Source organism: Hemiscyllium ocellatum, chromosome 6 (genome assembly GCF_020745735.1).
Source record: "Hemiscyllium ocellatum isolate sHemOce1 chromosome 6, sHemOce1.pat.X.cur, whole genome shotgun sequence".
In the NCBI taxonomy this organism is placed as follows: domain Eukaryota; kingdom Metazoa; phylum Chordata; class Chondrichthyes; order Orectolobiformes; family Hemiscylliidae; genus Hemiscyllium; species Hemiscyllium ocellatum.
In genome coordinates, this window is record NC_083406.1 from 87,741,421 (window position 1) to 87,767,730 (window position 26,310).

General features: G+C 38.2%; 1 protein-coding gene across 1 annotated transcript in view; it reads right to left on the reverse strand.

The window, feature by feature from the left end:
* flt3 (fms related receptor tyrosine kinase 3) overlaps positions 1-26,310 on the reverse strand; it is a 74,178-nt gene that overhangs the window by 15,901 nt on the left and 31,967 nt on the right. Inside the window, exons 8-15 of the mRNA XM_060826973.1 lie at positions 25,331-25,437; positions 17,568-17,670; positions 15,859-16,043; positions 15,488-15,588; positions 10,033-10,165; positions 9,218-9,322; positions 2,812-2,922; positions 2,549-2,702 (exon numbers count right to left, since the gene is read on the reverse strand). Coding sequence (XP_060682956.1) covers positions 2,549-2,702; positions 2,812-2,922; positions 9,218-9,322; positions 10,033-10,165; positions 15,488-15,588; positions 15,859-16,043; positions 17,568-17,670; positions 25,331-25,437 — 999 coding nt within the window. The remainder of the gene's footprint in view (positions 1-2,548; positions 2,703-2,811; positions 2,923-9,217; positions 9,323-10,032; positions 10,166-15,487; positions 15,589-15,858; positions 16,044-17,567; positions 17,671-25,330; positions 25,438-26,310) is intronic.

Sequence of the window (26,310 nt, forward strand, 5' to 3'; positions counted from 1 at the left end):
GCTCATAAAATTGGTCCAATTTTCACTAAAACAAATTCCCATTACAAAATAAATGTTTATATTAGGGAACAAAATAAATTCACAATTGAGCTGTAAATCTGAATACAAGGATGGTCATAGAAACAGGCCCTATGGCCCAACAAGTCCACACCAACCCTCCGAAGAGTAACCCACCCAAACCCATCCCCCTATCCTATTACTCGACCTTTACCCTGGCTAATGTACCTAACCTACACATCCCTGAAGACTATGGGCAATACAGCATGGCCAATTCACCTAACCTGCATTTCTTTGGACTGTGGAAGGAAACCGGAGCACCCAGAGGCAACCCGTATAGACATGGGGTGAACATGCAAACTCCACACAAACAGTCGCCTAAAGCTGGAATAGAACCGTGGTCCCTGGTGCTGTGAAGCAGCAATGCTAACCGCTGAGCCACTATCACGCTCATTGTCTGAGAAAATGGGTGGAATTTTCCCCTCACTAGCATGGCGGGAGTAATGGAGAGTAGGGTGACAAAATTGGGTAAGAAAACAATATCTTGCTGTCAAGATAAACACTCCCAATTTTTCCCTCTGGCATTAAATGATAACTTTAGAACCTCACTTTTGAATGGCGACCACCTTATTTCTGTGTATTTCTGTCTTATTAAAGACGCAATGTGCTCAATTTACATTTCACTTCCAGTTCTCTTCTCCTCCACTAAGATACTAAACAATATAAAGTCCTGACAGGCAAAACAGAACACGTAATGGATGGTTGTAGTTCAGTGAATGTGCGCCTCAGCCATCATGCCACTGCTCATTCTACACAACATCACTGCCTGTTCCATGGCCATCATCTTCCTCAACTCTTCATTTATGCAACTCCTCTTTAGAACCCACCAACCTCACCATACATCTGCCCTTGGACCAACTTTAGGCCTTCAATACTTTACTTTGGAGTTCATGGATTGCTGCGATCTCTATATTTCTGCCAGATTGCTTTGAGTGCAATGACAGTCATTTATCTCAAACCTCTAGGCAGGCATTAGTTCTTAGTCCTGTTAGTGATTCAATGAATTTAAAAGTAATAACTCAGAGTTATGGTGGATTATTAAAATATTACTGTTGGGTTAAAGTAGAAAATTGGATTTCCTGCTCCTGATTACAATCTTGCAACAAATAATGGAAGGCAGACAAAAGAAAAAAATCTTTAAAATTTCAGTAGATTGCTCATGAATTAAACACCTCTCCCTCTTTTCTATTACATTGTTATAAAATAGACAGGAGAATGGAGACAAATTTTACAGTGTCACTAGATAGATAGGTAGATACATACATACATAACCGATGTAGACTGCAGAGTTCAAGAAGGCAGCACATCACCACCTTCTCAATGGACAGGCAATAAATGTTTACTCAGTTAGCAATGCCCACGTCCCAAAAGTGAATTTAAAAAAATGCAAGGGTTCTATTACAGGTTAGGTGTGTGCAAAATGTGTAAGGTCCAGTTTGTGCTGGAGATGGAGGGGTTGGAAAATTAGCCCCTCTATATCCAGAACAGGGACATGATTAAATTAAAATAGGTTCTTGGCATAGATGGGACAATTTGTTTATGATTACAAAGATCAAGTAATTATTTCTGCTTCATTAATTCAGTTGGTTGGATGGCAGGTTTTCATTGCAGAATGGTGTGAACAGTGTGACTTCAATTCCCATACTGGTGAGATCACCATGAAAGATTCTCCTTTTAATCCTCTCCCCTCATGTGTCACATTAAACAACTTCCAGTTGCCTCTCTAATGAGACAGCAGCCCTGTGTTCCAGTAATATTATGGTGACTTTACCTTGAAAGAAGAATGACCCGCATATTATTTTCTTGTTTAGTATTCCTTTTTGTGTAATTGCAAAGTACTTTGCAAAACCTTTGTAAATCATGAATGGATGATTTTCAACAAGTACTAGATATATTTACTGATAAATAGAGATCAAGCTTGAACTTATAAAATGTATTATATGTTCTGAAGATATGCCAAAATGTTTGATAGTCAACTAATTACAGCATACTGTTGGCAAATGTAGTAGTCTATTTCCACACAGCAAAATCCCAAAGACAAGGTATCTGACCAGTCAATCTGTCTTGATGACATTAGCTGAGGGATAATTGTCAGCATTGTGCTACATTGCAAAGTGGCACAGTGTCTTTAATGTTCATCTGAACAAGCTAAAAGGCAACAATACTGACAATGCAGATCAATCTCAGTCTGAAATGCCATGCTAGTGCTTAAACAAAAGTTCCAGCTGTTATCTTCTAACTCAGGCAAGATTCAACATTAAGCCATGCTAACACTTACATGATATTAGTGAATTGGAAATTCAATCAATTTGTTGATATCTAATTTATATGTTGGCCAGCCCGATAGTGTTTCTCACTGATTTTAGGAATTGGAAATAAAACATTTTCTTATCATGTGCTTATTTTTTTTCATAACAAACAATAGAAATCATAAGGGCACTGGAAGATAGTAAGACTGACCAACAGTCATATTGATAAATATGTAGTTTACCTGAATTGCTGATCATTGTAAAGATTGTGATAGAAGCTAAAGTTGTTATGTGCAAAGACATCAGTCAACGTCTTATGAAAATTCTCCCGGTTATTTCTTAAGTAATTAAGAAGGTCTCCATAGCAACAATATTCAAAGATTAGGTATACTGGACCTAAAATAGCACATAATTAAAATTTTGAGTAAGCAATTGAGTGAGTAAGTAAATAGTATGATTTAAATATGGAGACATACGAACAAAGCTTCAAGAAAAAGTTTCTTACCAGAAATAGTACAAGCACCTAAAAGGTTGACAATGTTTTCATGGCGCCCCATGTGAATCATCATTTTCAGTTCAGACATCAAGGCATCTTTTTCAGAAGGTTCATATTTTTCTTTTAAGTATAATAAAACATATTTATAAATTTACACTGACTTGATTTAAATTATTATACAAAGCACTATTTGATTTTGATATTTTTTTGAATTGTATGTACAAATAGTTTAAATTTTCAATTTATTCTTTAGAGAGGATTCGGGGTAATCCAAGATGGAGGATGGGAGAAATTTCTGGCTGTAACAGACTGAGGTATGTTAGGTGTTGGAGGTTGATTTCCTCGAATTCCAAGAGCAGCAATTACTGTTTTATATGCTGTTGCATTGTTTTGGAATTTTGGAACTTTGGAGAAAAATAAAGTCAAATCAATGGCACTTTTAAAAAGGAGAGGAACAAAGGCATGGTCTGTACAGGAGAGAGGGAAAGAAACCCACACTGTTAATTGACACAGCAATGAACCTGCACAGTTACTTCCTTTGCTGTTGAATTTGTGTATCGCTGGATTTCAGAGTGCACCTGGGAAAATTAACCAACAGTGAAATTTACATCTGATCTAAGAGGAACCTGTTTGGGAGAGGTCACAGCACAGAGACAGATAAGTGAATAGTTTTAAGGGAGGCCTTGGGGCCTTGCTGTAAGTTTGCAGTAGTGAGTAGAATGGGTTCTTTCTTGATTATATGTTTTATTGAGAAATGTCTCTTGATTAAACTTGAAAATATAAGCCATAAGTATTAAGTTAGCCTGGAGCAGTGTTTTGTAGAGAAATAAGATGGTGCTATTTTCTGGGTCTGCAGATTGGAAGAAACAAAAATGGCTCTTAGTAGAGAGATATGCTCTTCTTGCTGGATGTGGGAGTTTAGGGAGAGTTTCATGTTACTGAGGGTTACATCTGCAATAAATGTCATTGGTTGCAAATTCTATCAGATTGAATGGATTGGTTGGAGTGACAGTTAGAGGCAATGAGGAATTTACAGGAGCAAGGGGATGTGATGGATGGCAGTTATAGGAAGGGAGAAAAGTCGCAGATACAGTCACATAAATGGGTTAACTCCAGGAAAGGTACAACAGGTAGGCAGGTTTTGCAGGAATCTTCTGTGGGAAGTGTGGTGCTGGACAAACACAGCAGGTCAGGCAGCATCCAAGGAGTGGGAAAATCGATGTTTCAGGCAAAAGCTTGCCCAAAATGTCAATTTTCCTGCTCCTCGGATGCTGCCTGACCTGCTGTGCTTTTTCAGCACCACACTCTCAACACTAATCTCCAGCATCTGTGGTCCTCACTTTCACCCAGGAGTCTTCTGTGGTTGTCCCCATTTCAAACAGGTATGCTGTTTTGGAAAATGTAGGACATGATGGATTCTCAGGGGAATGTAGCACTAACAGCCAAGTTTCTGGTATTGAAACTGGCTCGAATGTAATGAGGGGTACGTCGGGTTCCAAGAGATCAATTGTGTTAGGGGACTCTCTAGTCCGAGGCACAGACAGACGTTTCTGTGACCAGCAGCGAAAAATCAGAATGGTGTGTTGCCTCCTTGATGCCAGGATCAAAGGTGTCTCAGAGAAGGTGTACAATGTTCTCAAGGGGGAGAGGGCCCAGCAGGAGGTCACTGTACACATTGGAACCAACGACATTGGAAGGGAAAAGGTAAAGATGCTGAAGGAAGAATAGAGAGTGTTCGGCAGAAATTTAAAAAGGAGGCCCTTGAAAGTAGTAACATCTGGATTACTCCCGGTGCTATGAGCTAATGAAGGTAGGAATAGGAGGAGAGAGGAGACTGGAGGAACTGATGTATGGGAGAAGGATTCACTTTTTGGATCATTGGAATCTTTTCTGGGGTAGATGTGACCTGTAAAAGACGAACGGATTTTACCTGAATTGGAAGGGAATTAATATACTGGCCAGGAGATTTGCTAAAGCTGCCTGGGAGGATTTAAAGTATTAAGGTGCCGTGGTGTGGGTGTTGGGACTCAGGGAGATACTGAGGAAGCATTACAGCTGTACTGAGGGAGGATATTCCCGGAAATACATCCAGGGAAGTTATTTGCGTGGAACTGAGAAATAAGAAAAGGATGATCACCTTATTGGGATTGTATTATAGACCCTCCTAATAGTCAGAGGGAAGTTGAGAAACAAATTTGTAAGGAGATTTCAGTTATCTGTAAGAATAAAAGGGTGGTTATGGTAGGGGATATTAAATTTCCAAACATAGACTGGGACTGCCATAGTGTTAAGGGTTTAGATAGAGAGGAATTTGTTCAGCAAGTACAAGAAAAACTTCTGATTCAGTATGTGGAGGTATCCACTGGAGAAGATGCAAAACTTGATCTACCCTTGGGAAATAAGGCAGGGCAGGTGACTGAGGTGTCAGTGGAGGAGCACTTTGGAGCCAGCAACCATAATTGTACTGGTTTTAAAATAGTGATGGAAAAGGATAGATTGGATCTAAAAGTTGAAGTTCTAAATTGGAGAAAGGCCAATTTTGATGGTATTAGGCAAGAACTTTCAAAAGCTGATTGGGGGCAGATAGTCACAGGTAAAGGAATGGCTAGAAAATGGGAAGCCTTCAGAAATGAGATAACAAGAGTCCAGAGACAGTATATTCCTGTTAGGGTGAAAGGAAAGGCTGGTAGGTGTAGAGAATGCTGGATGCCAAAAGAAATTGAGGGTTTGGTTAAGAAACACAAGGAAGCATATGTCAGGTATAGACAGGATAGATTGAGTGAATCCTTAGAAGAGTATAAAGGAAGTAGGAGGATACATGAGAGGGAAATCAGAAGGGCAAAAAGGGGACATTGGATAGCTTTGGAAAATAAAGTTAAGGAGAATACAAAGGGTTTTTACAAATCTATTAAGAATGAAGGGGTAACTACTGAGAGAATAGGGCCCCTCAAAGATGAACAAGGCGGCCTTTCTGTGGAGCTACAGGATATGGGAGAGATACTAAATGAGTATTTTGCATCATGTTTACTGCAGAAAAGGTCATGGAAGATATAGAATGTAAGGAAATAGATGGTGACATCTTGAAAAATGACCATATTACAGAGGAAGTAGTGTTGGATCTCTTGAACTGCATAAAAGTGGATAAGTCCCCAGGACCTGATCAGGTGTATCCTAGAACTCTGTGGGAAGCGAGAGAAGTGATGGATGGGCCTCTTACTGAGATATTTGGATCATAGATAGGCAAAGGTGAGGTGCTAGATGCCTGGAGGTTGGCGAACATGGTACCAATATTTAAGAAAGGTGGTAAGGAAAAGCCAGGGAACTATATACCGGTGAGCCTGACATCAATGGTTGGCCAGTTGTTGGAGGGAATCCTGAGGGACAGGATATGCATGTATTTGGAAAGGCAAGGACTGATTAGAGATAGTCAACATGGCTTTGTGCATGGGAAATCATGTCTCACAAACTTGACTGAATTTTTTGAAGAAGCAACAAAGAGGATTGATGAGGGCAGAGCGGTAGACATGATATGTATGGACTTCAGTAAGGCATTTGACAAGGTTCCCCATGGGAGACTGGTTAGCAAGGTTAGATCTCATGGAATACAGGGAGAACTAGCCATTTGGATACAGAACTGGGTCAAAGGCAGAAGACAGAGGGTGGCGGTGGAGGGTTGTTTTTCAGACTGGAGGCCTGTGACCAGTGGAGTGCCACAAGGATCAGTGCTGGGTCTACAACGTTTTGTCATTTATATAAATGATTTGGATGTGAGCATAAGTGAGCATAGTTAGTAAGTTTGCGGATGACACCAAAATTGGATGTGTAGTGGACAGCGAAGAAGATTACCTCAGATTACAATGGGCTCTTGATCAAATGGGCTAATGGGCTGAGGAGTGGCAGATGGAATTTAATTCAGATAAATGCAAGGTGCTGCCTTTTGGGAAAGCAAATCTTAGCAGAACCTATACACTTAATGGTAAGGTCCTAGGGAGTGTTGCTGAACAAAGAGATGTTGGAGTGCAGATTCATAGCTGCTTGAAAGTATAGTCGCAGTAGATAGGATAGTGAAGAAGGCGTTTGGTACGCTTTCCTTTATTGGTCAGAGTATTGAGTATAGGAGTTGGGTGGTCATGTTGCGGCTGTACAGGATTTTGGTTGGGCTACTTTTGGAATTTGCATGCAATTCTGTTCTCTTTCCTACCGGAAGGATGTTGTGAAACTTGAAAGGGTTCAGAAAAGATTTATAAGGATGTTGCCAGGTTTGGAGGATTTGAGCTGTAGAGCTGTAGAGAGAGGTTGAATAGGTTTGGGCTGTTTTCCCTGGAGCATCGGAGGCTGAGGGGTGACCTTACAGAAGTTTATAAAATCATGAGGCGTGGATAGGGTAAATAGACTAGGTCTTTTCCCTCGGGTGGGAGAGTCCAGAACTAGAGGGCATATGTTTAGGGTGAGAGGGGAAAGATATAAAAGAGACCTAAGGGGCAACTTTTTCACAGATAGGGTGGTTCATGTGTGGAATGGGATGCCAGAGGAAGTGGTGGAGGCTAGTACAATTGCAACATTTAAAAAGCATCTGGGTGGGTATATAAATAGGAAGCGTTTGGAGGTAAGTGGGACCTAGATTGGGTTGGGATATCTGGTCAGCATGGACGAGTTGGACTGAAGGGTCTGTTTCTGTGGTGTATGTCTCCATGACTCTATGTGGGTGTTACTGGCAAGGTTGGAATGTATTTTCCATCCTGAGTTGCCCAGAAAGCTTGATGAGTAAGTAGTTTGCTGGACCACTTCACAGAGCAGTTAAGAGTCAACCGTGATGGTGTGAGATTGAAGACATATGTAGGCCAGGTAAGAATGGCAGTTGCCTTTTTAAAAAAATTCCTTTCTCTATTTTTGGAATAATACAGCAGCTTTTGGGTAAGTTTTAATTATACAGCTTTTTATTTGCATAGATTAAAAATTGACTTCAAATTCTCCAACTGGAATGATGGCAATTCAATATTGGAAATCAAACTTTTGATTCACATCTAGACTTTGTAGAAATGTTACACTGAAATATATCACTGTCTTTTCAGTGTCTCTCCATCAAAATCCTTGAACTCTTCTCTGACAATATTGTGGGTGTACCTACAGCAAATGGAATGCAGCAGTTCAAAATAGCAGCTCACCAGCACCTTCTCAAAGACAACTAAGAATGGGGAAATAAATGCTAGCCAAACCAACATCCCACGAGTGAATAAAACATGAAAATTACTCGCCAGTTGTTACATTTTCAAAATGTTCATTTAGTGCTAGGATTAAGACATAAAATCCTCAAGAAAAGAGCTTTGCCATCAGATAGCAATTCTATCTATTAATGAAATAAATAGTGGAGCTCAGTTTGCTGAATGGCCAGTTTGCAATGCAGAGTGGTACCAACAGGATGGATTCAATTCCTGCAGCAGCTGAGGTGACCATGAAGGACTATCCTTCTCACCCTCTCCCCTCACCTTACATATGGTGACCCTCAGGTTAAAGATAGCAGCCGTATGGGAACTTTAGAAAATAACAGGAGTTATATTAATTCATTTAAATTATTTTTCAAAAATTCTTCTAAAACTTTATTAATGTAATTAATCAGTTTATTAGAAATAGGTTAAGATTAATAGCATTAATTATATATAGCAGATAATTTCTAATCAACCTGCTCAGATGTATTATTACAAATGTAAAGCAGGTGAGACCTGAACCCAAGCCTCCTGAATTAGGAGATAGGGATACTACCATTGTGCTATATGATCTCTGTGATTATTTACTGTACGCTTATATATCTCCTCTTCCAAGCTATTAGTTGGTAGGTGATAAGATGGTTATGTAATGTTGGTATATTTCATATTAGTCTAATTTGATCCTTGGTGCCATGTTGTTTTTTCCACATCCACCTTATTATTTAATGTGATGCAGGAAAACAAATCCTCTCCAAAATTCCAGTAGCTGACTCTATTGGATTTTGTCCTACAATAAAATTATTTTCAATCCAGGCTTCATCTGAACACCTACTAAACTTAGGACTGCTATATTGAATGAATTTAGAAGTTTGAAGACTCATTCAAATATGGACATAACTGTTTAGAAAAACATACTGTCAAGGCTAATTGTGCTAAACTAGATAATATTTGAAATAAAAACTGTAAAACTTGCAACTGATAAAATGCTGTATATGGTCATTTAGCTGTAGCCTAAATATTCCAAAAATTTGAGCTAATAACAAAAATTTGAAGTTCAATAATCTAATAAATGAATGTCTTGTAGGAATTCAACTGAACACAGAATTGCATTAATATTCTGAAACAATAGCAAGTCTGAAGTTAGAGTCAACATTTGCACAATTTTAAATCTAAATTTCTACTTAGAACAGTTTGATATAATTTGCACATACCCTTCAACATTTTGACAGCAACCTGGATGGGGACATTTGCTTTATTGATTCCGTACGCCATGGCTTCCATGACTTTTCCAAATGCACCAGAGCCAAGTACATCCCCTGCAGGTCACAAACAATTAACCAAGAGTAATACCAAATTCCTCTGCAGTAAAAATGTACTGTCATATAAAGAATTTTATCTAGTTGCAGATTAAAAAGGAAGAAATAAAATAAATTGGGACTTTATGTTTGAGTACTAGTTACAAGTGTTATGACTGGTCTTTTCTCTTTATAGATGAACCTATCTTACTGCATATTTCTAGTAATTTTGTTTCTTTTCAACGATGCTGTCTCCAGTTTTAAAGATAAATAAATATATTTACATGGAAAAAATGTATTTGTGAATTATTGGGATAATTCATTGATTTTTCTTTTCCTTAGAAACGATTTTAATATTCAGAACAATCAAAATCAGGTCTAATCACTCAGACCTCATTTATGTTGTTGAACCTGCACAGCTGATTAAATGAAACAAACTGTTAGTCACTGGTAGTTAATCCTGTTTCATTATTTTGTTTGCAAGAGAAGCACTGAACTATCACATGATAATGTCAGTGTTTTCAAATAATTAAGATTTTGAAAGCAGTTTCTTTTATATATACACTTGCAGCAAAATGTCACAAAGTGAATTGTGTTACTTTAAGCACATTGGATATAAAAAAGGTTACTCTGAAGCTGTTTAGCCTGTCTTATTTTGTCATCTCAGGTTCATTTATGCTACCTGAGTGGAAATTATGACTTTGTATTAGGTATTAGAAAAGATGGCCTACCCAGTTCCAAGTTTTCACGAGGAAATTCCCATTTTGGATCATAATCAGTGTTGGTAAAATCAACATAAACATAGTCGTTCTCAGAGGATCCAATAACCTGTATCATGAGGAGCTGCCGTTCATAACCAGGTTGCTTAAATGAAGACCAGAATGAGATTTTATATTAATCAATATGAGAATGTCTGTTATACCAATAACCATGATGTATCATATTATAAAATCTGTATTATGAATTCATAGAAATCTCAACACAATTGGGAAACCATGACAGTGCTGGGGCCATATCAGAGCGACAGTATGTAACTAAATCTATTAGTCATTTTACAAACTGCACTACCTGAAAAGAACATAAAGCTATTTTAGGATACTACTCCTCTCTCCTTCCTTCTCCTTTCTAATTGTGGTATCTCACGCGGCAACAGTGTGTAAGGAATAGAACAGCTAAATTGTCATCTGCTGTTGCAGTCATGAACCAGGTACATCCAAATGTATGAAAGCAAAGAGGAAATAACTGCCCTGCTGGTTCTCTTTTTTTAATGCGAAGCAACTTGTTGGCACTCAACACACCTCCAGTAACACATCTGGAAATTTACTGGTGTTGGGGCTATAAACTGTCATTGAAATCCAGAGACTCCCTCAAAATTAGTGGCTTTTTTTGCTACAAAACAGGCAAATTCAAAGCTGGCTCATGAGCCCCTAAATATCAACAAATAAATCTGTGCACAATAGTGACCCTTCTATTGACTGTTTCATAGCACTATATTGGGGTTGCATGCACTATCTCTTGGAGATCAGTTGTCTTGCTGTATTGCCGAGGGATGTGCTGTGCTGAAGTCAGACACTTCCACAGAGACTAAAAGATGAGGAAGATGAGATATCTTCAACACTTCTGGTGGCTGGGTTATAAAGTGATGGCAACAGAGACCTTATGACTGGAAATTTTCAGCTAGGAAGACTAAGCTGTAAGTTTGAGCCCATTTCGTGTTATTTGATTATGATCAAGGGATTTGAAGAATGCTTTTACATCATTTATTAGAATTAAAAATCAATCATGAATGTTGATAGTTGGTCGAAGATCAAGCCACATCATGAATGCTAAGTTTTGTTTTGAATTTTTTCATTGCTCCTATAATGCTATAATTCTGCAGAAAAATATGATGTTGAATGCTGCAACTAATAATTGACAGAAATCAGAAGGTAAGACTGTCAGAAATAGGACTATTTTCTAGTGTACAGAGATTGAAGAAGGATTTGTTACAATATTCAAAATATTAGGAACAGACAACTGAAAAATTATTTCCACTGGCATGAAGATTTGAAATTGGCATATAATAGATCACATTAATTTTCCGTTTTGCTTATGCATGTTGATATGAATGATTTTCCAGGCAGATGAAGTACATGCCAGAGTCAAGGGAGTGCCAGGCACACTTTGACATATCAGAGTCACATTTTGTCAATAGGACTACTGTACAATCTCAACTAAGTTAACATGGCAACCGATGCAATCTCCATAGTATAAATGATCTTATCAGGTGAACTGAATTTGGTCCAGAGGAACACTACAAAGAATCACCTGTGCAGACTCAAACCCCCAAACTAAATTCTTCAAAAACTACTGAATGTCCTATAATCCACGCTGACTGCATTTACCATAAGTTAGTGGATTGTTTTGGGGGCACCTATCCCTTTAATTTTGGGTGGAAAGTTGGTGAGTGGCCAAAAGACCCAATTCCATCAATATTAAATCATTGACATTTACCAGCTAATATTAAGCATGCTCCAGGATATAAATATGTGGGGGGGGGGGGGGGGGGGAATCTCATAATTAATACCAAAACAACTAATGTCTTCAAGTAATTTTCAGGATTCTTTAAGAATATGCTTTTTTTCTGGTGAGCATTAAGAGGCCTATAGATGTGCATTTACATCTCATTATTAGCTAACCACATCTAATCTTTATGCAGTTTCCTATTTCCAAGTTAATGGATAGAAACTAACAACAATTACCAAAATGAAAGTCAAAGCAGACACCTGGCAGCTCCAACTCACCATTTACAAGGCCAATCAAGTGCCTAAGAATGACCCTGATGGAAAATGGACTTCAATGTATCAACATTTGCCAATGCAGAGCGTATTATGACACGAGTTCAATGCCATAAAGAAGTGATGAAAACATAATAAGGTGTGCAGCAGAGAACTGCATGAAATGGCTCACTTACAGCTCAGGGAGTGAGAACAACTGTGAAACTCCTCAAATTTAACAGTTAGACAAGTTTTGGTATAACATAGCCCTCTTTTTACTGTCCTTGCGCAGAAAAGTACAGAAAACCTACTAGAACTATTAGGTAACCAAAGAACATATGAGACTGAGGAGTGTAAAGAAGTTGGTAATTGAAAACTTAACTGATTGAAGATTAAGAAACACCTCAGACTAAATGAGCTATATCCCAGAGTGTTGGGGCAGAAATTTCCATGTTTTGCCTTAATATGAGAGATAACTGTTGGCTAACATGCTATCACTATTGGTGAAATAAGTCCCAGATCACCACATTAAGTGCTGATAAGTGACCAAAGGTGAGCATCTCGCCTTAACACAGGCCTCAACACTGGTGACCTGGATTGGAAAAAGCTGCCAGACAGTCAGAGGCCAGCACAAAGTCCACCAGGCAAGGCGTACTCCTTGAGGGATCCAGCAGCAAGAAGGTAAATTTATTTTCTTCTTCTTGTGCGATCGGCCTTGTAGAGAGAAGAGTCATAGAGTCAGAGATGTACAGCATAGAAACAGACCCTTTGGTCCAACCTGTCCACGCTGACCAGATATTCCAACCCAATCTAGTCCCACCTGCCAGCACCCGGCCCATATCCCTCCAAACCTTTCCTATTCATTTACCCATCCAAATGCCTCTTAAATGTTGCAATTGTACCAGTCTCCACCACATCCTCTGGCAGCTCATTCCATACACGTACCACTCTCTGCGTGAAACAGTTGCCCCTTAGGTCTCTTTTATATCTTTCCCCTCTCACCCTAAACCTATGCCCTCTAGTTCTGGACTCCCTGATCCCAGGGAAATGACTTTGTCTATTTATCCTATCCATGCCCCTCATAATTTTGTAAACCTCTATAAGGTCACCCCTCAGCCTCCAACGCTCCAGGGAAAACAGCCCTAGCCTGTTCAGCCTCTCCATATAGCTCAAAACCTCCAACCCTGGCAACATCCTTGTAAATCTTTTCTGAACCCTTTCAAGTTTCACAACATCTTTCCGATAGGAAGGAGACCAGAATTGCACGCAATATTCCAACAATGGCCTAACCAATGTCCTGTACAGCCGCAACATGACTTCCCAACTCGTGTACTCAATACTCTGACCAATAAAGGAAAGCATACCAAATGCCTTCTTCACTATCCTATCTAACCTGTGACTCCACTTTCAAATCAGGGGATAGACAAGAGCAGGTGGGTGGCATGTCATGGGCTGGAAGCCCAGAGCAGGACACTCTCTCAGCAGCATGGCATTGGCTGGTTTGGCCTGGAGTGGAATACTCCATGTAGCATGGCGTGAGCTGAAAAGCCTCGAGTGGAACACTGTCTGGCTAGCATGGAGTGGGTTGGTGTAGCCCAGAGCAGGACACTCGGTGACATTGCATGGGCTGAAGAGCCCGGAGTGGGATAATCTCCTGGTGGCATGGCATTGGGTGTTGTAGCCCAAAGTGGGGCAATTTCCCAAGGCATGGACTGGGAAACTCAGAGTAGGACATTCTCTCAGTGGCATGGTGTGGGCTGGAAAGTCCAGAGCTGGACTCTGTTGGTGGTATACTATAGCAGCAGAAAAGGAAAAGTTGGACTGTTTTTAAGTTATCTTTCTTTATTTTATTCTGTGAATGGCGCTTATGTATGAGAAATGGTACACACTTTTCATTATATTTTATATTGAATGCATGTGTTAATAAAGGATATTCAGAGGCTTCTCCACTGACCACCATCTAACCCCCCATTTGCAAACACTATTGGGTGTTGGAGGGCCATCGCAATCTGACAGACATGTCTCTGTGTGTTCCCAGTTGGGAAATTAGCCACCTTTCCCAACCACCGGGTAGGTGGATGATCAAGAAGGTGATGAGCTGAGACCATTATGGTGTCATTAATTGACCACTTAAGGGTCTTAATTGTCAGGAAGAAATTCATCAATGAACCTTTGCTCCCACATTTGCTGATGTTGTCAGGCTAAGTGAATGGGTAAGAGTGTGGCATATGTAATATAATTGGAACAAATGTGGAGTAATCCACTTTGAGACTGACAGGGCATTTTTAAATGATGAGAATTTGGAAAGTGTTGGTGTCCAACAGGACCTGTGTTTCCTTGCTTTTGACTCATTAAAGTTAGGAACAATCAATAACCAAAACAAATAGTATAGTCCTTCACCACAAGGAAGAGTAAAGATGCCTTGCTACAATTGTAAAGAGCCTGTGACTGCACTGTTCAGTCTGTTTGCACCTGTTCAGTGAGTCTCGAACTAGGGGAGATTTTCTCAGAAATAGGGTTAAATGACTTATGACTGAGAAGAGGAGGAATTTCTTCTCTCAAAGTGTTGAATGTTTAGAATTCTATCCCTCCCAGAGTGTTGTAGAAGTTCAATCATTAAGCATGTTCAATTTAGAAATCAATAGGTTTCTAGCAACCAATGACACTAATGGATATGGAGATAATGCAGGGAAATGGCACTGTGATCTAGAGTGGCAAGGCAGGCTTGATGGGCTGAATGGCTTACTCCTGTTCCTATTTCTCCCATGTTTCCTAAAACAATATTAAATTATCCACATCATTTACTTAACCCTAATTTTATTCATATTATATTGATAGGAACCAGGGGAATGAAATCAGGTGGCTGACTGAATATTTTACACTAGCAAAGCTAAAAATATGTGCCTTCACATAAAACATCCTCTGCAAGGGCACACTATGAAAAATGCAATTATATATATCACCTCCAAATCTATTCTCACACAGTACATTACATAGTTACAAACATTCTTGCTATTATGACAGCCAAGTGGAATATCAATGACTATGAAGTATGGTCACTGTTAAATTTATACTGAAAAAGAAGAAAGAAATACACAAAAAAAATTACAGTAGACTATTCTCTGGAAGTTTGTAGGTGTTGTATCTTTTATCATTAAAAAATTTGTTTTAAAACTTATTTCCTTTTCCTATTTTATGTGTCAGTACACAGTAACTGATTAGTGTTTGAAACAATCCTGCACATCTTTGACAAATTTCTAAACTGTTAGGCATATAGATTTAAATATTCTGTCATCTGAGTGAGCATTTCAGAGTGCAGACTGTCAAAATATCAGTGTGAGATTCAACATATTTATTGGCTTGGTCATATTGTGTACATAAAATATTGCATTTAGATATACATTATTAATATGCAAAGGTGCGTATTTACCTTTTTATATTTAGGGACTATGAAAGCAAAAAACAGGATTGTAACTAGACCAAAAATTCCAATTGTCGTGTAGAAAATAGTCTTTGAAAACCGCATTTTATCTGGAAAAAAGAAAGGCTATGTACAGAATAATAGAATCATAGAATTTTTTAGTACTGCATGGAAGGAGGACATTCAACATATTGTATCTGTACCATCTCTTGCAAGAGTTATCCAGCTAGTCCCATTCTCCAGCCCAATTTCTGCAGGCCTCTAAATTCATCGCTTACGTATTAAAACAGTACACTACAACATTGTGCAACTACTGCAGCATAATTAGATCTGTATGTTAGCACTAATATAGCTTCAAGAATTACACAACTTTAACATACCTTGCTCTGGAAGATAGCTTCTTTTGCAGATTGAGCCTACAGCATTCTCTGCACAGCACTCTATTGAAAACCCACCCGTCATGACCGTTGGATCCAGTACACTCAGTATACTTTTGGACCCAAATATTTTTCCATCTAACTCCATTGTCTGAATGCCCTCAGTTATATTTTCACTTCCAGCACAGCTTGAATGCAACAACAAGAAAAGAACACATTAAAAATCTGCATGGCTAAACCTACATCTATCAACTTCACACATTGTTTTATTAAGTGTACAGAAGTCATTTAATCAAGTGATTATTCTTGGAAACTCATTTTTATTTTGGTTGCTGCACCCTTTAGTTTAAAATTTGTGAATGTGGATAAAATCAGCTGATATTAGAAAAATCACACTGCTGAAGTACCTGTGTTTATGTGTAAAGTAAGAATTGGGTCCCCAATTAGAATCACACACTGAAATTTGGGGGTTGTGAGCTGTGGGGTAGTAAGAGTCACTGCTGAGTTTTGCTCTCCCCTACCCTAAGCACCCAATCCACTGCTCGTACCAAGGGTTAAAAACTTTTAAGATTCAAAATGGGAACTCGGAGGAAAGAAGTTTGGGAAGCAGTGGATTTGAAAGAGGGCAATAATATTGAAAGGCTTTTCATGATTGGAGAAATCTTCAGAAAGATTACAGAATCCTCTTTCAAATCCAGTTTACAACATAGAATTACGCCACTTTATTTGATCAGACACTATGCATACATTGTAGCAAATGATTAGTTTCAATATTGCATAGAAACTGCAACAAAAAAAGTTAGAAATTGCTAGTTATGTTTCTGTGAAAACATGAGTTGCAGAATCACAAATCTAAAATCTTCCATGAACCAACACAATTATACAACTTAATAGACAGAATTGTTTTGTTTTCTTCTGTTTTTCAAAGCTGTATTTCTTAACACATTTCAGAGTGGTGTAGTTTTATTAACACAATTGCAAATATGCTATCACAATAAGTTATTTTGTCCCAAAATGTTGGGGTGGGTGTTGAACCATTATCTATTTTATTGCATTTTGTATACACTTTAAATTTTGCCCCATATTTGCCCTATATTTATCCCACCCCAAACAGTGCTCATTGTATTTAGATTAGAGTGGTGCTGGAAGAGCACAGCTGGTCAGGCAGCATCCGAGGAGCAGAAAAATCGACGTTTCAAGCAAAAGCCCTTCATCAGAGTCCTAATGAAGGGCTTTTGCCTGAAACGTCGATTTTCCTGCTCCTCAGATGCTGCCTGACTGGCTGTGCTTTTCCAGCACCATTCTAATCTAGACTCTGATTTCCAGCATCTGCAGTCCTCACTTTTGCCTAGATGCTTATAGTATACCAATAGTGCCCATGAGTCTGAGCCAGGTAACCTGGGTTCAAGTCCCATCTACTCCAGAGGCATGTTATAACATCTCTGAACAGGTTGATTTAAAAATGTCTACCCCATACCATTTGGACTGTTTAATTAATATATATACTGTATCATCTAATTTGTACCATGGGAATGAGGTTAGTGCTCCCAGAACCCATGATTTTGATTGTTAAAGTCAGATATGCTGTAATTATTGTGCACAGTTAAGATAGAATAAATAGACCCAACATTAACTGTTCATAATCAATGGGAAAAAGAAATCAATGTTACCATACTTTAAAAGTGACATCTTGTTGTTTTTCTTTTACTTACGATTTTTCATTGCACTTTTTCCAACTCACTGTGGCTAATGGATAGCTTGTGGAGTTGCAGAAAATATTATTTTTTCCTGATGAAAGTTCAAGACTTGGTTTTTCTGTAGAAAAATGTAGTTTACAAATTTAGTAGATAGCCCTATTTGAGGCCATATTAAAGGTTATCAGATTTAGCTAAACTGATATGATAATGAGACAAAAAATAATTCTACAGATATAATTGATGTTCCACATATTTTCACTAGTTGATTCTGGATATGATTTCATCATACATGCAATGTATTATCAATACAATGAGTTAGAAGCCTCAAAACACTATGATGTTTTAGTTTGTAATTCCAAAGTATATATATTTTTAAAAAGACGACTGCTACTGAGACAATAACTACAGGCGTAAAATTAGTTTTGTGGAAGTGATGAGAAGTAACACCTAAAGGTGTCATAGAAACTTGAAACAGATTAGATTGTGATCTCTCATGACTACTAAAGATAACGAGGGGCTGACAACTCGCTGCTCAGCTACAAACCACCCCCTGTGGATTATGCCCTAAACTGCAGAGACAGTTTGTGTTTTCCAATATGAATAATGAAAAAGGAACTTTTTTAAAAACCAGTTTCTACTGGAGTAGTTTGTGGGACTGAATGCTGTCATGGATTTGAGATGATTTGGAGCTGATTTGAGAGTTCGCGTACTGTGAATGTCATAGTTGAAGGACTATCTCCTTGTCAACACTGTGTCACAGGTGTAGACTCTCTTTAAATCCTAGTGCTGTAAACCAGTTTAAAAAGGAATCAAGACAAAGAAAATTCAATCAAAACCAAGAATCTCAGCCTGCCAACTACTGAAATGCCAATGTGAATGCTACTGTAACCTCCATAAAACAAAATGATCCACTCTTTGTGAGCAATTCAGAGACTGATCTGTGTTTTTTAAATAACTTTTATTGTTGAGACTCATTTGTTTGGGTCTTTATTAGAGTGGTGCTGGAAAAGCACAGCAGGTCAGGCAGCATCCGAGGAGCAGGAAAATCAACATTTCGGGAAAAAGCCCTTCATCAGGACTTCCTGATGAATCCCCGAAAAATCAATTTTCCTGCTCCTTGGATGCTGCCTGACCCGCTGTGCTTTTCCAGCACCACTCTAATCTAGATTCTGATCTCCAGCATCTGCAGTCCTCACTTTTGCCTCATCTGTTTGGGTGTTGTGTCAATGTGAATGCTACTAGTAACCTCCCACAACACAAAATGATCCACTCTTTGTGAGAAATTCAGAGACTGATCTTTTTTTTAAATAACTTTTATTGTTCAGACTCATTTGTTTGGGTCTAGATTAGAATGGTGCTGGAAAAGCACAACAGGTCAGGCAGCATCTGAGGAGCAGGAAAATCAACATTTCGGGAAAAAGACCTTCACCAGGAAGTCCTGATGAAGGGCTTTTGCCTGAAATATTGATTTTCCTGTTCCTTGGATGCTGCCTGACCCGCTGTGCTTTTCTAGCACCACTCTAATGTAGACTCTGATCTCCAGCATCTGCAGTCCTCACTTTTGCCTCATCTATTTGGGTGTTATGTTTCAAATTACTCTTGCATTTCGTAATTAAAATACACACTCCGTTTGTTAGTTCAAGTAAACCTGGTTAAATTAGCTCTTTCTAAAACATAAGTTCATTTGGATATGGGAGAAAGCTTTCCACAAGGGAAGGCATTTGCAAAAAAAAATCTTGTTACAACCAACCGAAGGGGTGGATGAATAAAGATAGGGAGCCAGTTCAACCTTTCTCACCTGGGAGCTTAACAATATGGGGCACCCCATCTAGAACCATAACAAATTGGGGAACTTCATCCAGAGACTTGTTGTAACAGTATGAACTGGTTATTCAAAAGTGAATAATATAAATGAAATTCCATTGAATGCAAAGTTATTGGCCTTCTGGAAATTCATTTAAACCTTAAACATGTTTAGCAGGTCACAGAAACCACAGAGGGACCCAATACAATATGGAATGCAGTACATTTCCATTATAGAATTAATGCTTGTGCACAGCTTATCGTTTTGGATTTTTGAGAGCCCTTTTCATCTGTGAGGTGAGTGGAGAATGATAGAATTGCAACTCAGCTCCTTAACACTTTTTCCAATACAATGTTGATTGTATCAGCAGTGTTACCTCCTATTCTAACCATGAACTGCAATTGACTTTGTTTCCAATTTTCATTCTTCTCTCACCTTCACCTGATTCAACTCTGATGCTTCTCTACCTTTACCTTTTACATCCATTTCTGGAGATATTAATGCTCAGTATAAATCTATAGACTCCCACAACCACTTTTCTTGCACCCTACTCCTGGATAGGATTTCAGTCTCATCACCTGGTTTTTCTATTTTTATTGCATCTGTTCTGCTACAGCTACCATCCACACCAACACTTCTACCATGTTTTCCTTTTTCCACAATTGAGGTTACCAAAACAGCAAGGTTGACAAGAACATGTTCTATTTCACACAGCTCTGTACTTGCTCCTATCCCTCTTTCCTGTTGTATGATATGATACTAAATACTGGCAACATGTTAGTGCAGAGTGCTGACAAATATCCTACTTTCTATACTATGCCTAAGGGTCTGTTTGGATGGATGCAGTAGAGGATAAACCATCAATGAGTCTTAAAAAGATGAGGCACTTACCTTAATAAGTGTAGTCAACTGCATAGCAGAAATAGAAACAAGATTCATTGACTAGTTAGGCATAACCATTAATACAAACAGGAGTGAAATTTGAAACATCTGAACCTATCAGGTACTAGGGCTGGACTCCTTAATTCATCAACCAAAATTGTGTGACAACATCAGATTTGTGCAGCCTAATGAAACCTTCAATACTGAAACATCTCCTTCCAAACATTTTAAGTAGTTTTCATTTACATATTGATGTTGTTGGAATCAGTTATTAAAAAAGTCACAACAGGATGTTTGGAAAGTCAAAGCACAATGCATAAGAGTCAGTGTGGTTTTATGAAGGGTAAATCATGTTTGACTAATTTGCTAGAGTTCAAGCAAAGTAGATATTAGGAGTCCTCAAAATGTTGTATATCTGGACTTCCAGAAGGCATTTAATAAAATGCCACACAGGGTAAGATTTCATGGGGTGAGGTGTAATATATTAGCTTGGATAAAGGATTGGCTCACCAACAAAAAGCAGAGAGTAGCGATAAATAGTTCTATTTCAGGTTGGCAAGCTGTTACTAGTGGATTGAATTGTAGAAACATGGAAAACATGAGAGTAAGCCATTTGGCCCTTTATGCCTGTTCTACATTCGTAATGATCACGGCTGAACATCCAGCACCAAAGCCAGTTTCCATTTTTCCACCATATCCCTTGATCAGTTTAGTCCCAAATACTATATCCAACTTCTTGAAATCATACAACATTTTGGCCCCAACTGCTTTCTGTGTTAATGAATTCCATAGGTTCGTCACTCTCTGCATTAATGGTCTGGATGCAGAAATATAATGTACTATAGTTAAATTATCAAATGACACTATAATAGGTGGGAAAGTGATTAAGAAATAAGACATTTGCAAATGAATATAGATAAGTTGGGTAAATGGGCCAATGTTTGGCATATGGAGTTTAGCATAGATAAATCTAAGGTTATCCATTTTGATTGGTAGACTAAAAAAGCAACTGATTATCTGCATGGAGAGAAGCTTCAAAATGTTTAAGTGCAGAGATTTAGGTGTTTTTGTACATAAGTCACAGAAAGCAAGTACAGCAGGTAATAAGGAGGGTAAATGGAATTTCACCATTTATTGCTAAAGTAATGGAGTATAAAAGTAGGGAAGAGTTGCAACTGTGCAAAGCATTAGTGAGACCGCATTGGAGTGTACTGTACAGTTTTAGTCATCTTACTTGAGGAAGGATATAATTGCATTAGAGATGGTTCACTAGATTAATTCCAGACATGAAAGGCTGGTGTTATGAGGAGAGATTGAGAAGCTAAGGTCAATACCCACTTGAGTGAAGAAGGATGAGAGGAGATCTAATTGAGGTATATAATATAAGAGAACTGACAAAGGATTCAGAGAATAGGCGTTTCCCCTTGTGGGGCTACTTGGAATGAAAGGTTAGTGTTTTAGGCTGAAGGGTGACAAATTTAAAACAAATGAGGAGAAATTACTTATCTCAAAGAGTCATGAATCTGTGGAATTTATTACCCCAGACTGCAACGGACATCAGGATTCTGAATAAATTTAAGGAGGGAATAGATTTGTAATTAGTAGCTAATTAGATGTTTATGGGGAGTAGGTTGGAAAGTGGAGTTGCAGCTTAAATGTGACCATTCATGATCATATACAGTGGTAGAACAGGCTTGAGGAGCTGATTTGCTTACTCCTGCTCTTGGTTCTTTGTTTTTCTATTGATGGGGTAGATTACTGTAATCAACAGTCCTTTCTAGATATTTTCTAATCAACCTGTTCACCTCTGCTGCAGGTGGGGCTTGAACAAGGATTTCCTACCTCAGAGATGGGGACACAACCACTACACCACAAGAGCCCTAACCATCTTTCGATAGCAGGTCTAAGGGCATATTTGATTAATAGTGGTCGCAGACATACCTCTAGTGAGTCTTAACAAGAGGGGACACTTGTCTTCATAACAAGAAGTAGTTCATTTCATAATAAGATTAGGTTGACTAATACATTGATTAATTAGGCATTATAATTAGAACTAAGAAGAGTCAGGGATGTGATGTCTGACCCCATCAAGATCTAAAGTCCTTGATTTTCCTCCAAGATGGTGTGCCATCATCAAATTGGTTGGAGCCAAAACAAACTTCAACCTAATCCTTTCAGAGCACTCCCTTCAGTGATACTTTCCAGGATGATGATTGGGTTCATCTTGTTCTCACCTTTTACCTAGCAGCCTCCATATTCAACAGATCATCTTCTGCCATTTTGCCAGCTCCACTGTGATACAAACACTAAACATATCTTCTCCCTCCAACATTCCATAGAGACAGTTCTCACTGCAATATTCTCGTCCTCATCTTAGTCACCCCTAGTATCTTTCACTTCCCTTTCCATGTAGCCAGGAGATACAATACCAATCTTTTAGCCTCCTCCCTACTGACTATCAATGGCCCCAAATATTGATTTTCACTTGGAAAATGTGATTTATTAATATAAATTTTATTTCAGCGTACTGTACTTCTTACTCCTGATGTGGTCTTCTCTACACATTGAAGACTAATTGCAATCTGGGTGACTACTTTGTAGAACACCCTATTATTCCTACAATTATTTTTGCCATTTTAATTTTCACCTTACTCCCATGTTGACCTTTCTGTCACAGTGCTCCAGTAAAGTTTAATGCAAGCTCGAGGGAAAACTTTATAGAATCATAGAATTAATCTTTCAACTCAGCACACTCCAGCCTTCTGGATTGAACCCTCAAGTTTAACAATTTTAGATCATAACATCTGCTTCCATTTTGTTCTATGTGTTTTTGTTTCTTACATATTTTTCTTTTCCTATGTTTTGCTGGGTTGATTCTTGCTTGATTTTTATCTTGATTTGTATCTTCCTTCACTTTGCCTTCATGTGGTTTCTATGTACTAATTCATGTTTCGTTTGGACACAATTTTTGCTTTTTTCACTCAATCTGTTACCACTCATTGCAGGTCCTGTCCCTTCCCATCTTCTAGTCTCTTAAAACTCTAATATTTCTATTTCTCTTTGGTTCTGAAGAAAGCTTATCGACCTTAACTCTCTTTTTCTCTATACCTGCTGCTTGAAACTGTCGAGTCTTTTCAGCCTTTTATTATTCTTATTTCAGAATCCCTACTACACTATTTCGCTTTTGTGATGGAATTTGTAAGTCTCTCTGCCTAAAGCATTAACATTGCAATTCCTGTATTATAAATGCCTCAATAGATGGAATTAAAAAGATTATTTTTTTCAAAATAAAGTAATTATTTTCTTCACAACGAGATAAGTATTTCTTACATAGAAACAGAAACTACTGAAAATACTCAACACTTCTGGTAATATCTGTGACAACAGAAATGAAGCTAACATTCTGGTGTTAACTCTGTTTCTCTCACCATAAATGTCTGCCACGATGTGGAGGAGCTGGTGTTGGACTGTGGTAGACAAAATTAAAAGTCACATAACACCAGGTTATAGTCCAACAGATTTATTTGGGGGTAACTAGAGTTCGGAGCACTACTCCTTCATCAGGTGGTTCTGGAGCATAAGACCATAAGACTTATGTTTATGATCCTATGCTCCACAACCATGTAATGAAGGAGCAGTGCTCCAAAAGCTAGTGCTTCCAAATAAACCTGTTGGACTATAACTTGGTGTTGTGTGGTTTTTAACCATAAATGTTGAGTATTTCTAGCATTTTCTGGTTTTATTTCCAGTATCTGCAATATTTTGCCTTAATATTTCACCAAGTCTAGTTCGGCAGTTAATGACACAGTATTGCACTAAACCATATAGATAATCCTCAACGTGCTGTGAGTTTGTAGCAGTCAGATCAACTACAGCAAAACAAATATGTTTTCACTCCTAATTGATACCCAGGGACTCCAGTTGGACAATTCATATCTCTTAAAATCGAATAAGGATAGATTGAGCTCATCTGTAATGTCTGTCATGCTAGAACAGATGTTCACTCACACATCTAAAATGACCATTTGACCAGGGTACCATTTTCAATGCCAATGTTTCGAGTCTAGATGACTTTTCATCAGAGTTGAAATGAAGCTTCACATCAACTCTAATGAAGAGTCATCTAGATTTGAAACAATGGTGTGGAGGTGCCTGTGTTGGACTGGGGTGGTCAAAGTTAAAAATCACAACACCAGGTTATAGTCCCAACAGGTTTATTTAGAAGTACAAGCTTTTGAAGTGCTGCTCTTTCATCAGGTAGCTATCTTGTTTTCTCTCCATGAATGCTGCCTGATCCACTGTGATCTCCAGTGTTTTTGTTTTGTCTTCAGTACAGAGCCCAGCATCTGCAGTAACTTGTTCCTACTGTTTTCAATGTAGGGTCTTTAGAATTAACTGGACAGAACAATGAACCATCAGTGTACCATCAGTGTACCATCAGTGTACCATCAGGAACTTTGAAGTCCCAGCATATCATGGACTTTGAGCTGGTGAGGAAGCCGAAACTGAGGAAATACAATCACTAGAAAAGATAGGATGAAAGTCTTGGGCCGGTGAAAATAGAAGGTGAAATGTCAGGAAAGAACAGGCCAAGTTGGAAAAGGACTATATATGTGGTAAACATCAGAAATTGGATGGAAAGATGACCGATAGCGGCATGCATAAAAGCAGTGAACAGAGAGAAATGTCAGTTCTAGATTATAGCTCATTTTAGATGGATTGACAAGAGAACAATAGTTCAGCAAAGGTCAACACATCTGAAAGGAGAGAACAAAGTCATAAAAAAATTCAATGCCTCAACATTGTCAATTACCAAAGACCTGGCAATTTCTTAGGTATAAACTTTGAGTGAAAATTCTGCGCTAAGGAAAGTGATAAGAGTTTTGTTGGGTCAAATTCCATCTTCTGCGTTCAAGAATTAATTTTCCTTTAGGCCTTTGGCATTCTAATTCTATGTTGCATCACCTTTAAGAAGGTACAATAATTACCTGTAACGTCTTTCTCCTCAAATTAGAAAATAAATTTATTTAAATTAAATACCTTGAACTTTAATATCAAAATAAATGTACTAAACTCAGTAATTATTACTTACTTTTTATATATAAAGTAAAAAATGTCTGAAATTCTGCCTCCTCATTTTCTGCAAAGAATTCATAGATTCCTGGTTTATGACCATGATCACAAAATGATGCAGAATAACTAAGAAGCAGTAAAAAGAATGAGAATTAGGTATCATGCAATAAACAAAAAGCATAAGTAGCAGAAAAAATCTATATGAAAACAAATGATAAATTTATTAGTGCACTGCATGTATTTTGTAAATGGAAATTGGTGTGAGCTTCATCGATCTTATAAGAAACATTTTAGGAGTATGCTTTCTTTTGCATCTCTCATACTAGTCCTAAAAATAACCCGAAGTTTCATCTATTATTATCCTCTATGCCTTTGTCCTAAGACAACATATGTTGTACACCATGAGAAGATAACTAACTGATATTGCTGTCAGGTTTCTGTTAATGCCTCTAGGTAGCTGGGTTGGGGTGACCCACTCCCTCTTATGAAGCGTATTATCTCCACACTATGCTATACTCTGATGATGGAATTTAGTATTTGGAAAAAGTGACAAGAGCCTGTATTCTGGAATACCTTAGTTCAGTATATCTGTTGTTCTTCATCATGATGCTAATTTATTGAAGGATGCATATTTAAATTAGTCACTTCCTTTTGTTGTTTTTACGCATTCCTCTTTATTCTAATAGATAATAGAGGTTAACAATAGCAATAATCAACTTCAGAGAGCTTTGGGATATTATTAACAGCTAGTAAGTTGCTTAGTAGCTCATCTTCTTGCATTAATTATGAGATTGTGGTGTATTTATACAATAGATCTCATCAACATGCACAGTTTCATTTCCCCCTGCAGGCACCTGCTGGTCTCCAGAATATCAATCTAACAAGAGCATTCAGGTGAATAGTTCAGAGAAAGTTCACTTACCTCATTCCTGGGATGAGGGGCTTATCCTATGCAGAAAGACTGAACATTTTGGGCATGTATCCATTGGGGTTCAAAAG